At 42.1% G+C, this 12,328-nt stretch overlaps 1 protein-coding gene across 1 annotated transcript in view; it reads right to left on the bottom strand.

Annotated features, from left to right (window-relative positions):
• The window catches only part of HGD (homogentisate 1,2-dioxygenase), a 43,156-nt gene extending 35,906 nt beyond the window's left edge, over window positions 1–7,250 (bottom strand). Inside the window, exons 1-3 of the mRNA XM_046003087.1 lie at window positions 6,813–7,250; window positions 1,568–1,639; window positions 662–750 (exon numbers count right to left, since the gene is read on the bottom strand). Of these exons, the coding sequence (XP_045859043.1) occupies window positions 662–750; window positions 1,568–1,639; window positions 6,813–6,827 (176 nt within the window). The 5' untranslated portion in view covers window positions 6,828–7,250. The remainder of the gene's footprint in view (window positions 1–661; window positions 751–1,567; window positions 1,640–6,812) is intronic.
• Between the last annotated feature and the right edge of the window lie 5,078 nt (window positions 7,251–12,328).

Genomic DNA, 12,328 nt, shown 5'->3' with positions numbered 1-12,328 from the left:
ATTCAACCTGCCCCATGGGAGTCAATCAAGGGAATGAGTTCATTGCCCTGGCTTGTGGGATTAGAGCAAACATGGAAAATGACACATTGTGCTAATGAATGTGCTTGGTTTCCAACAAAGGCAAATTCCAAAGAGTAAAACCTTATGAATTCAAACCACAAGGGGCCATAATACTTGACCTTTCAACTGCCCAAGCTTAGTTATCCAATATTTTTATGCAAAGAACATAATACTTCATAATACTTCAGTCTTCTAGAGAAGGTATACTGAATCATCTATAATTCTGAGTTAACCATTATTTAAACAAAAAAAAATCAAGTAAACCAAAATTGAAAACTCAACCGGACAGTTTATTGAGGACATTTTCTTAGGGGAAGGCCAGTTTACTGGGGACATTTTCTTCTGAATATAAGTGAGAATTTACAAATGGAGCTGGACGTGCGTGTTTTCCAGACTCCATGCAGCCAGTCTCTCACTTTCTTCCACCAGTCACTTCATCTAGCTGGAGATAAGGCCCATCCCCTGATCTCACCCAGAGCACAGCCTGTGAAGAGCAGAATTTTGGGCAGCTGTGGAAGGCTATGGCCCAGTGTAGGAGCCAGCACTAAGTACTAGTCATAAATCCCACAGTCTGCAGGTCAGAATTATCCTAATACTGTACCTTCTTTTATTTGTGCTCCGTGGACAAGTGAAAGCAGATCCTGAGAGCTGCTCAGCATACAGATTGTAAGGGCAGACTTGAGGATTGTTCTAAAACAAAGGAGGCAGTAAGCAACATCACTTCAATCAGAAAACCATCCCAACCTTCCCACCAAGCAATTCAGTGGGGGCATTCTGTCCTGGATGGGGACGCTCCGGAGCACTGCACATGACCATCCCTAACCCGTACATACTTTTGTAGCAAATGTTTAGGTGACTTTCCCCTTGATTAGAAAAGTGAAACCTGCATAATGTAGAACATTTATAAAATGTAACCTGTTATCTCACCATCCAGAAATAACCCAATGTTAACACACTGGTATATTTCCTTCCATTCTTATCCTCCAAGATGGGGATCCCGTGATGAATGATGTGTGTAGTCCTATAATAATCACAACTTTTTTTTTAGAGCAAATATTTATATCATGAGCATTTTTTCATGCTGTAAAATATTCTTCAAAATTTTCGAAAAAAATTTTTTGTTTGCCATATTTTTGCTCTTGGAAACAACACTAGGGTAAACATCTTTGCGAATACATTTTTAGGACTGGTTATTTTCCTATCACTGTCATATCTCCCGCTGTTCAAAGGGACTGTAAGGAAGTCCTCTTAACCTTGAGCCTAGGGGATCCTCCTGAAAGTCCCAGAGTTAGTTTTACTCTTTCAGATTGGGTGCTTTCCCATAGGTAGTCACCACCCCGCTTTAATCTTTGTATTGTCATTGTTCTGTATCCTAACTGTCTTAAAGGTTTGTGAAACTCCTAGGCAATCTCACGAACAATGGTGGGTGGAGGTGCTTGGGCCTGAGGGCTATTTATTCATTCCTACAATTCAGAGCTCTCTGAGCTGATATTCTATTCATTCATACCTGTCCTTCTGGCAGGGCACCTGGGCAGCGAGGGTCTTCTGAGGCACACTCGTTCCCAAATCCAGGAATGTACTACATATGACAAAGACACAAAGGCTATCATTAACAGGATTAAAAGAGCATGTCACAACGTTGATAGTCTAAATGAAAGTAAGAATTTCCATGTGGACATGTGTTTGTGTATGATGTTCATATAGAATATGTTTTCTTTTGTCTCAGCATGTGGGCCATTCCGGAAAGGAAATAAGCTCTGTGTGAATTTTAAAGACCTCCAATCAATTGGGAGAAGACTGAGCTATATTGCATAGACTCTCCACCCTTAGCTGTACTTAGTTGATTTATGGGCTTGTTCTTAACGATCCCACTCCAAGAACAGCTTCTTTAATCCTTTTTTCCAGCAGGGAGTTCTGGAAAAGGGAGATAACTCAGGCATCCCGTCATCTCCAGATTCTTGGGATCTTGCTGGGCCTGAATGGCAACCTCCCTGAGTGGGGAACCCCATTCTCCTCCACACTCTGAAATAAGCAGCCATGAAGAAGCAATACAGATCCAATCTACAGCAAACCCTTATTATCTGGCTCACCTATGGAACACTTGCATATATATTTCTATTTTTGTGATACATGAAAACACATTTGAAGATATAAGAGGCTTGCAGGAGGAGTGTCAGACCAAGCATGTCCACCCTGCTACAATGGCATCTACTCGAGTGCCAGCTTTTCACTCTGTACCCAGAGGGGAAAACAGGGACTTTCTTAACAGAGCAAAGTATGGGAGCCCCTGCATTTACTCTTACAACACTTAACACACCTGTGAGTTCTTGTTCACTGTCTGGCTTCTCTGTCAGTTGATAAGACCCATGGAATCTGTGACTAGAACAGTCCTGTTGACCTGTATGTGCTCTGTGCCTGGTTTACCTGAAGGTACTCAACAGATATCTATTGTCTGATTTAGCCTTTCCCTTAGAGTCTATTCTGAGTGTATGTGTGATGCTTAAAGTGGGGTGAGAACCCATTTTCCTCTAACTTATATATATTTAAAAAATGGCATTTTCTTCCCAGAGTTGTTCCTAATAAATGTACTTAATTTTAGCCTAGCATAATGAAAGTGCAGCCTTGCTCAGTGAGTGAAATGCCACCATCTGAGCACATGTCTTTAAGAGATAGAAGAAGGATGTAAGTGGGTGGAGGCTAAGCCCTCCAGAGTTCTCAGCAGCATGGAGAAGGATGAGCTAAATGCAATATGCCCGGATATGTAAGCAATGATCAGGCCGATAACTGCTAGATTGGGGAGGAATATCAAATATGAAAAGTTATGACCTAGAAAGCAATGGAAGTGAAATTATTCTTTTTGCCTCCAGGCACAATTTTTTTTTTGTATATGTGAAAACCTGTCAGCACTAAAAACACCGAGTTATATTATACACAGATAGGTTAACAGCAGCAGCATGCAGTTTGGGCTGATTTCTTTGGGAAATGGCTGAGCATCCAGCATTCCGGCTCTCCACTGAATACAATTTTCTTCTTTCAGAATGGACCTCATGCTCACCGTCAGTGGGATTGAATTTGAGCTGCTGAGAAATGGTAATGATCCTAAATTATCTTCAATTCCGTAGAATGGAATTTTAGACCAGTCTATGACTGAAGCCGCTGAGCATTACAGCGCCTTCACTTTGCTCAACTGTCGTATTGTTTTTCTCTGCAAGAGAGGCAGGGAGGTTTGAGTGCTGAGGAATACGGCGGAACCTTCTCCAGGCATGGGTGGGATTACTTATTAATACCTTCCCCATTCTTCCCAACTGCTGGTCTCAGAACAGAGTCCAGAGTTATATGTATTTTTAGAACAAGGGAAAAGACACTTAGTATACTAGTACTGAAGCATTTGCTTCAGACTGCTTTAAAAAATAGAAAAGAAAGGAGAAAGAACAGCTGGTAGTTTGGAAGGGAGCCACCCAGCTCCGAGAGAGGTGTGAGTTCTGAGCCCGTTTCTGCATCTAAGCTGTGGTGCATTGGCAGAAGAGGAGGCGGAAAATGCTGACTCACTGTCCAGTCAGTCGGCTTTCCTAATCCTCGGAGAGAAGAATTACAGATGAGTTTATTAGAGCTTTCAAATGCCATGTCCCTTACTGCCGAAGGCACCTGACTAGAGGAAGCAGTATTCTGCAGCTGCTTTCCCAAGGCGCCGAGATCAAGGGCAGAATCAGGACTCTGCTTATATCAGCTGTGAAAATCCAAGCGTTCAACTCCAGCTGGTTCAGTGACTGTGTACAAATACACCTTATGCAAGAAGAAAAGAAAATCTAACATTAAGCAAGTGAGTTTGTATGTTTCCTTCAGTCCAGGTTCCTGAATAACTGGACCCAACATAAAAATATGATTTCACTTTTTTCTGAGAGAATGATCTGAATCTTTTCGAAATGAAAGGGCAGATCACGGGGCTCCATGCGACTTCAGTGCTGCTGGTGGTCTGGCAGCTGCCTAGTATACCGCTTTTTAATCCTTATCTGGTCCCCCAGTTGTGCTCTGTGTGTCAGAGTAGGTTTATGAGGTGCTCTCTCTGGACTCTGATTCTGGATAACACCCCGGTGGGATGGGCAGATGGTGCACCTCACTGCCTTCCACTGAGCATAAAGGAAAGAGAGAGAAGTCAGGGTGGAGAAGCAATTTGAGCTACCTTGTTCCTGTGGAAAGGGTCCAGTATTTCTGATGAACTGTGTTGGGAACAGAGAACAGAGATTGTTGGGGACTTGCAGGTGATTGTGGTAGGCTGAGTCATGACCCTCAAAGTTATCTCTGTCGGAATCCCTGGGACCTGTGAGTGTTACTTCAAATACTCAAAGAGACTTTGCAGATGTGGGTGAAGTAAGAGTCTTGAGATGAGTTACCTGGATTATCTGGGTGCACCATAATTATAATCACGAGTCCTCCGTAGAGGGAGAGAGAGAGAGATCTGATTACAGGAGAGGAAAAGCCAGTGCCATGAGGGGAGCAGAGGCTGGGGTGGTGCATATCCAAGATGGAGAAGGGGCCTCCATCACAGAATGAGGGCAGTCTGGGGAAGCTGGATTTTGGCCCCAGGAAACTGATTTACAGTTTTGATCCCGGGAATTGTAAGAGAATAATGTGTTGTTGTAAGCCACTAAATTTAATGGTCATTTGTTATAGCAGAAACAGGAAACAAATAAAATGACAGTATTGGGGGGGTCCCATCTCTGGGGTAGAATAGAATCACCCCCAGAAATTGGTTAAACACAGACCCAGACCTAATGAATCAAAATATTTGGTGGGGTGGGAAGGGGAGGGCAAAGTTTGGATATTAAACAGCCCTTCATTTTAGAAATGAGGAAATCAAGATTTGTCGAAGTGAAGCAATGTAACAACATGGGGTGATCTTTTTGAAATTTAATTTTATTATTTTATCTTTTGAACTTTCTTCCCCAGTTATGCTGCTTTTATGTAAATGTGATTTCATTTGAGGCTTTGTGTTGATATATCTATTAAAATGAAGAAATAAAAGCTGAGAAGCCTATTTTTTTTTTTGACTTATATAATGTTTATTGATTAGAATGATGCAATCTGGCTCTCCGTATTTGGATTCCTGATCTCTAGAGCTAACCTTTGCTTGTGGAGATTAGACAGCAGGCAGGGAAGAAAGCCTTTGAAATTGAGAACAAAGACCAGCATGCAATTTACATTGGTCTGCTGGTGCTGTGCATAATAAGTTGCTAAAAATTTCAGCAGGATAGGACTTTAGATATAATTTATTTATAAATGTTAAGGATGTTTCCAACCCCTGCTGAACTCCCCCATAGGATTTTCATCACTCTCCTTCTTCTGAGACTTCAGCTACCACCATTGATATGATGACCTGTCATATCCATTCTCCCCGCCCTACCCACTCCCTGAGATCCAGATCCATACATCCTACCACATCCTGGGTATCTCAACTTGGTTGTCCCTTCAGCTGCAACTCTCTTGGCTCCCAGAACATTCTGGGCTGTCTGCAGGTGCCATGCCTTTGCACTCAGTGTTTCCTCTAGCCCCCACCTCTTTTCATTTAACCAATTTCTACTTCTCCCTTAAGACTCAGCTCAGAAACAGCCTCCTTCAAGAAGTTTCTCTTGACTCTACCTAGTCCAGACTCAGTTCCTTTCTCATATTAACCTGTGGCACCAGTACTAACACATAATATTTGCTGAGTGAAAGAATGAGCGTTCTTTTGCAGCCTTTCTAACTCTTGGTCAGGCGTGAAGATAAGCTCATTTTTCCTCAGTGTGGAGTGATTTCAGGATCCCTATTAACTAGGGAGATGTTTGATTCTTCAAGCTCAGTATCAGCTGAAGGACATTAGGGAAGTGCTCAAACTCTGTATCTTAAAAGAAGCCTGCAGTGTGGCCTACTTGGCTTGAGTAAAAGTTCTGGGCAGTTCTATTCAGTCCACATGCATGTGTCGGGCCCTGATATTAGGTATGGGGGGAAAAATCCCTTTTCCTGGACTGAAGGCATTCAGTTCATTTGATGCCACTAAAGCTCCTTTTGGAGCCTGGGATCTGGATTCAGACAAACCAGGTTCTGATCCAGTCTCCATCACTTGGAAGCAGTGACCTTGGGCAAGTCACTTAATCTCTCCTAACTTTCCTTCCCTTATAGGTTAACTAGAAACAAGAGGGCCTATATCCTGGATTTATTTTGAGGATTACAATATGAGTTAATTCATTAATAGCACATAACCCACATGTACTTTTCAATTGCACATTAAATAATAAAAAGTCCTTATTTCCTAGAGGAAGTGCTAGGGCCTCTACTGGCCAAGGGCCGATTGTGAATCCTCAAAATAATTGACTGGATAAAACAAATCTAATTGGTCAGCTGGAGGCAGTCCAGGAAGCTGCAGCAATGGGAAGATGTCAGGGCTTTGGGGCTGGGAAGCGGACAGTGAGAAATGTGTCTGCCCATGGTGAAGGGGAGCACTTATGGTGTCTACAGGTTCCCAGGACAACATTTCAAATGAACAAAGGCAAGAGATAGACAACGAAGGCTTCACCTCTTCTCTTTATCACCTCTCCCTCAACCCCCCAGCCTCAGTCCCAGCCATGCCTGTGGACACAATGGCGAAGCCTCTGAACACAGGGGTTTGGAATGGGACCTTGCTAAGTCCTTTCTGACCCTGGCACTCTGGAATTCTTGGAAGCTTCCACAGGTTCTGGCTGAAGAAGCTGCAGTAAACTTGGCAGAGAGTCTCTTACCTTCAACTCGGCCATTTTCCTTCTGCTGCAGGTGGGATGACTTCAGGAAATGCAGGGCCAGAGAGGGTATGAAGCCAAAATGCTTCTGTTCCTCCTTCAACCCACTCTCTGAATGTTATTCCCACCACTTCACTGTGCTCCCTGGTTAGCAGGCAGCTCAAACTAGAGACAAGAATTGGCTAACTGATAACTAGGGAGAAAGTCCAGCATGCTTATTTTCAAACTGCTTACACAATTGCCTTTGGTTTTTGTTACCCCCCAGCTGTTTCTGAAAGAGTTTGCAGAGGCCTATCTTCTCTTCATCTGAGGTAAAGATTAGCCAATTACGTGTTCCAGTGAAAAGAAGGAGGCTTCTTACTAAAGTCAGAGAATGTAAAGCTCTCCAGGAAGGGAACTCTGGTAGTTAGTACCTGCTGTGTGTGGCAGAGGCTTCCCCACCCAGTCCGGACTCAGGCCCGGAAGGAAGAGGGCAGGGTGTTCACTCTCTGCAGAGTGTGACAAAATGAACTGTGCTTGGACACAGGTGTTTACACATGACAGCTTGAAACAGGGATGGGGGCTAGATAGTGTCTGCATGTGCCTCCAAGGGATGAGCTGGGTGAACTTTCCAGAGCCTGAGGTGCTTCACTTAAAGCTTCACCTCTTCATTTCGCAAATACATGAAGTGTTTTTTAATAAATTCTTTAAGACTCTTGTTTCCTAATATGTTTATCCTTCTAAAAACAGATTGAGAGGTTACTTTCCAGCTACCTTTTCTATGACTCCTTTATCCTTCATCTGGGCTGTTCTCCTTAGCCATGGTCAGACATTCACTTCTTGGCTAATTGTATTCAGGAAGAAAGAAATCATATATCAAGCACCTGTTTGTGCCAGATTTTTCCACAGATATTATCTCATTTAATGTCACAAAACTAAGTTTTATTATCACAAACTTTAATGCAACAGACCAGGCAGGAAATGTAGGCTAGGTTGTTTGTCAAGTTAAGACTTCTTTATGAAGCTCCAATTTTTAAACACTGGCAACCAGAAACAAATGAATGAATGAATGAATGAATGAATAAAACCATTGTGGTAGATTTCAAAAATGTCCACAATTTTCTTCCATCCTGGTATGGATGCTCTTTTGTAATGTTGATTTTGCTGCTCTCCCCAGAGAGACTAATCTTTTTCTTGACTCCTCAAATCTTAAATTTTGGTTAAGAGCAAACACAACACAAGCAGGGGCTTGAAAAGTACTTGTGCCTCGGGATTTGTCCACTTCTTGAGATTACCATGCCAAGAAGCTGGGTTAGTCTCCTTGAGAATGAGAAACCACACAAAGAGAGAGGTTCGGGCAGGTTAGTCAGCGCTAACTGCAGGACATGTGAATGAGGCAATCGGTCTGCCAGATAATGACAGACATAGGAATGATCCCAGGTGAGAACAGCAGGAGAACCACCAGCAAAGCCTTGTCCCAATTGCTGACTCAGAATTGTAAGCAAACAGAATGGTGTGTTTTATGCTATTAAGTTTTGGGGTGGTTTGTTAAACAGTGGGAGATAACAGATACAATGATGTAAAAAACATGCACGTAGGTTTGAAAATATGGGCTGCCAGTTTAGACCCTCTGCCCCACATAAATGGGTCTAAGTTCCCTCCAGAGGTCCCCGGGCTCCAGCATACTGTGGTAGCAGCAGAATGATTTGCCTGTGTATGAGGTGTTAGCAGGGAGGGGGCCAGACTAAAGCAATGAATGACAGGTTGATAGCAAACCGTGTGGCTTGAAGCCTGAGTTCCAGGCAGTTATAAGACATCTCAGCATATGTCAGCTGAGATATAGTCATATCTCAGTCATATAGACAGATGACTCTCTGTTATTATGCAAGCTTCCCCGGAATTTATATACACACCTGGGAGGAAGTGGTGTGTGTTGAGGCCCCAGTTTTACTGAGTCTGTTTTGTTATTACTGCAGTATGCAAACTCAAAATCAAAAATGAATTCAAGAAAAAATATTTCTTACATCTGAGTTTGAGTTCTTTGGATCTTAAATCTATCGATCCTGGAAGTTCGTCTTTGATGGTTAGGGGGAAAAAAAATGAGAGTCCATAAAAGACAAGGGAAAAGCATTACTGCTTTATTTGTCCATAAATTCTTATGTTCTTTCCACTGAATCAGTTGTGAAAGCAGATTTAAGAAGTGTCTAAGTTCTTTCCTAAGGTGCAGGAGATTTCCAAAAGCATAAGAAAGTGGTCACAGATCCCTGACCGGATGAAATTACTTTGAAGAGCTTGAAGATATTTGAAAATTGAATAACCTATCACTGAACTTTATGGATTTCTCCCAACTGGCTTAACTGTATTTCCTTTTTCTGTTTTTATGATTGTGACGTGATAAAACATGTCTTTGTATAACTACTATGTGTCACGCACTGTGCTATATACACAGGGGATATGAGAATAAATAAAACTGAGGAATTATCTGATTTTATGTCTGATGATTTTCCATCTTAATTAATGCAATCACACACTCATTGCTTTATTTTACAATTTTTGAGGACCTGCTACGTGCCAGATCCTTTGAGAGGTAGAGGATACAAGGATGACTAACGTAGTCCTGTTCTCGCTAGAGCACATGCTGGAGAAGACTAAAATAAACAGGCTTTTATAACAGAACCATACTTGCTGTGACAGGGAAGGGCCCAGGTGCCATTAGAGGGATTGAGGGGCACATAGTCCTGAATAGGAAGGCAGGGAAGTCTTCCCAAAGTAGATGATATCTGAGCCAAGTCGCATAGAATGAATTGGATAAGGCATGAGCAGAGGAAAGAGTGTGGGCAAACATGAAAAGGAAGGGCAGTGTCTTTTAAGAACCATGTTTAGGGCAGAATGGAGGAGTCTAGTGCGGGAAAGACCTGGAAGGCGAGAGTTTTGGCAGACAGCTGGAGCTGGGGAAGAGGCCTGCCTTCTGGGCAGGGTGTAGTTTTTAGTATCCAAAAGACACCCAGTGGAGAGAGCACATTGTGTAGGACAAGGCAAACAAATCCTGAACTAGACAGAGTCACAGTATCAAAGTTGTGAGCAACAAGAACAAAGATGCTAAAACCAGGCAGAGGAGGATAGAGTCAGTGAACTGATACAGGGAACGCGTGAGGTGGAGAATTTGAAAAGGACCAGGAATCGGAGAAACCAGATATCTGCTTCTCCCAGATTCTAGGACAAATTGTTTACGCTCTACAAAAGCTCCAGAAGAAAAGTCAGAGAACTTCCAGACTCACAAGTACCAGGGAGTGGAGAGTAGGTCCCAAACCAAGTGTAAGAAGTGATTGACTAAAACTCCAGGCCCCTTCTCTCACTGCACTTTAAGAAAATGCTATCAAGAAGTATTTTAACCTCTAGCCAGGAAACTGGAAGACTCTTCTCTAGGACAGTAACCCAGACATATTATATATTTTGATAAATAATAAATATAAAAGGTAAATTTTTTCTGGAAATGTTTCTTTTAATAAGGTGGATGCCTCCCCTATTAGGTCATATATCCGTGGAATTAATAATTCTCACTTGTAATTCTTATTTCTGGAATAAGACAGATTCAGCATCATTTAATCTTATTTTTTGGTTTTACAGATGAGTTAAAAATATTCATCATACAATGTGGATGGAACTAGAGGGTATTATGCTTAGCGAAGTGAGTCAGTCGGAGAAAGACAACTATCATATATCTCCCTGATATGAGGAAGTGGAGATGTAACATGGAGGGTTTAGGGTGGGTAGGAAAGGAAAGGGTGAAGGAAGATGGGATCGGGAGGGAGACAAACCATAAAAGACTCAATCTCAAAAAGCAGACTGAGGGTTGCTGGGTGGAGTGTGGACGGGAGAGGGTGGTGGGGATATGGACATTGGGGAGGGTATGTGCTATGATGAAATGTGTAAACCTGGCGAGTCACAGACCTGTACCCCTGGAGATAAAAACCACATTATATGTTTATTTAAAAATTTAAAAATAAAAATAAAAAAAATTCGTCATAAGGAATTTTGTTACAATATCACTGCTCCTTCTGAATTAAATATCAAAAATCAAATAGTGATCTATCATTAAACATAATTTTTAATGACCTATCAACAACTGAGTTAGGTTCTCCTTTAATTTTGTTGCAAGGACATAATTGGAAACCTGCTTGGAAGAGGCTTGGTTACCCACCTATTGGAATCACTGACTTTAAATGTTACCCTTTCACTTGGATGGGCCTTTTCCAACTCATTTACTCGGAAAGAGTCGGGAAAATACATTAATTTTATACTCCGTTGGCTGTATAATTATTTTTCACAAAAGTGTTATTTTGATATTTTGATAGATCAAGCAAGAAGCCTTGTCATGAAAGAATGTGCTGCAGCCTTGGATTTTTCTATTTTTTTTTTTTAAGATTTTATCTATTTGACAGAGAGAGAGCAAGCGATCACAAGTAGGCAGAGAGACAGGCAGAGGGGTGGGGGAAGCAGGCTCTCTGCTGAGCAAAGAGCCTGATGCGGGGCTCGATCCCACGGGGCTCGATCCCATGACCTGAGATCATGACCTGAGCCGAAGGCAGAGGCTTAACACACTGAGCCATCCAGGTGCCCCAGCCTTGGATGTTTCTTACCAAAATTCTTTGCTTTGCTCTCAGGAACACTTCCTTGAGAGGTCTGTACTTTTCTTTAATAGTAATTGTGTGAGTGGAATAAAGTCCTTAAATAAAATATTTAGAATTGACCTTTTGTTGGCTTCCTAAGACATATACTCCCTGGGGCAATATATCATATTCCAATGTAAGAGGTATCTTTTTTGTTGTGAGAAAAGGATGATTGTGAAAGCACGCACAAGTGGGAAGTAACTGGCATTGAGCTGTGTTCACAAGCTGATCAACTTTAGCATACATGTGCGGATTGATGGCTTGGAAAATGATTACCCTAAACTTATCTAGGCCCATGTACCTCTTGGGGGTACTGAAAGCCTTGGAGGGGGGTATTTATACTCATCCCAGTTGGATGACCACTGATCCACACCAAGAAAATGAAAACATTACATCCTGGGAGCTGGGGATTATTATAGGGCAATGTGAAGGAGTGTGACAAGCCTGCAGAGCAATCACTCCAGGATGGACTTAGAGGAGTTATAGTTAGAGGGTCTCCAAGAAACAGACGGCACTGATAGGGGTACTGAGCAAGATTTTACATATTTGTTGGGAGTTCACGGTTTCGTCTTTGATCAGTACTTACTGATGACCTTGGTAAAGCTTAGTGATTAGCCAGCTGAGAAAACAAACGTGGTACAAGAAAGGGACTGCAGATAAGATGGCAGGGCACCTGGAATGTAGAACATGGTAATAATAAAAATGGTAGCAGTACATCAGAAACAATCATTTACTGTTTTGCCAATAGAGGATGTGACCGTCATTTCATGATTGCTGTGACATGTATAATAACCCTGAGGGACAAGTAGCTCAGTTCATTACGGTGAGATCACAGAAAGGAAGCCCAAGGTGAATTTTGATGAACTGTAA

Source organism: Meles meles, chromosome 4, assembly GCF_922984935.1.
Source record: "Meles meles chromosome 4, mMelMel3.1 paternal haplotype, whole genome shotgun sequence".
In the NCBI taxonomy this organism is placed as follows: Eukaryota; Metazoa; Chordata; class Mammalia; order Carnivora; family Mustelidae; genus Meles; species Meles meles.
Note: the sequence above shows the minus strand (reverse complement) of the source record. Positions and strands in the feature narration are given on the sequence as shown.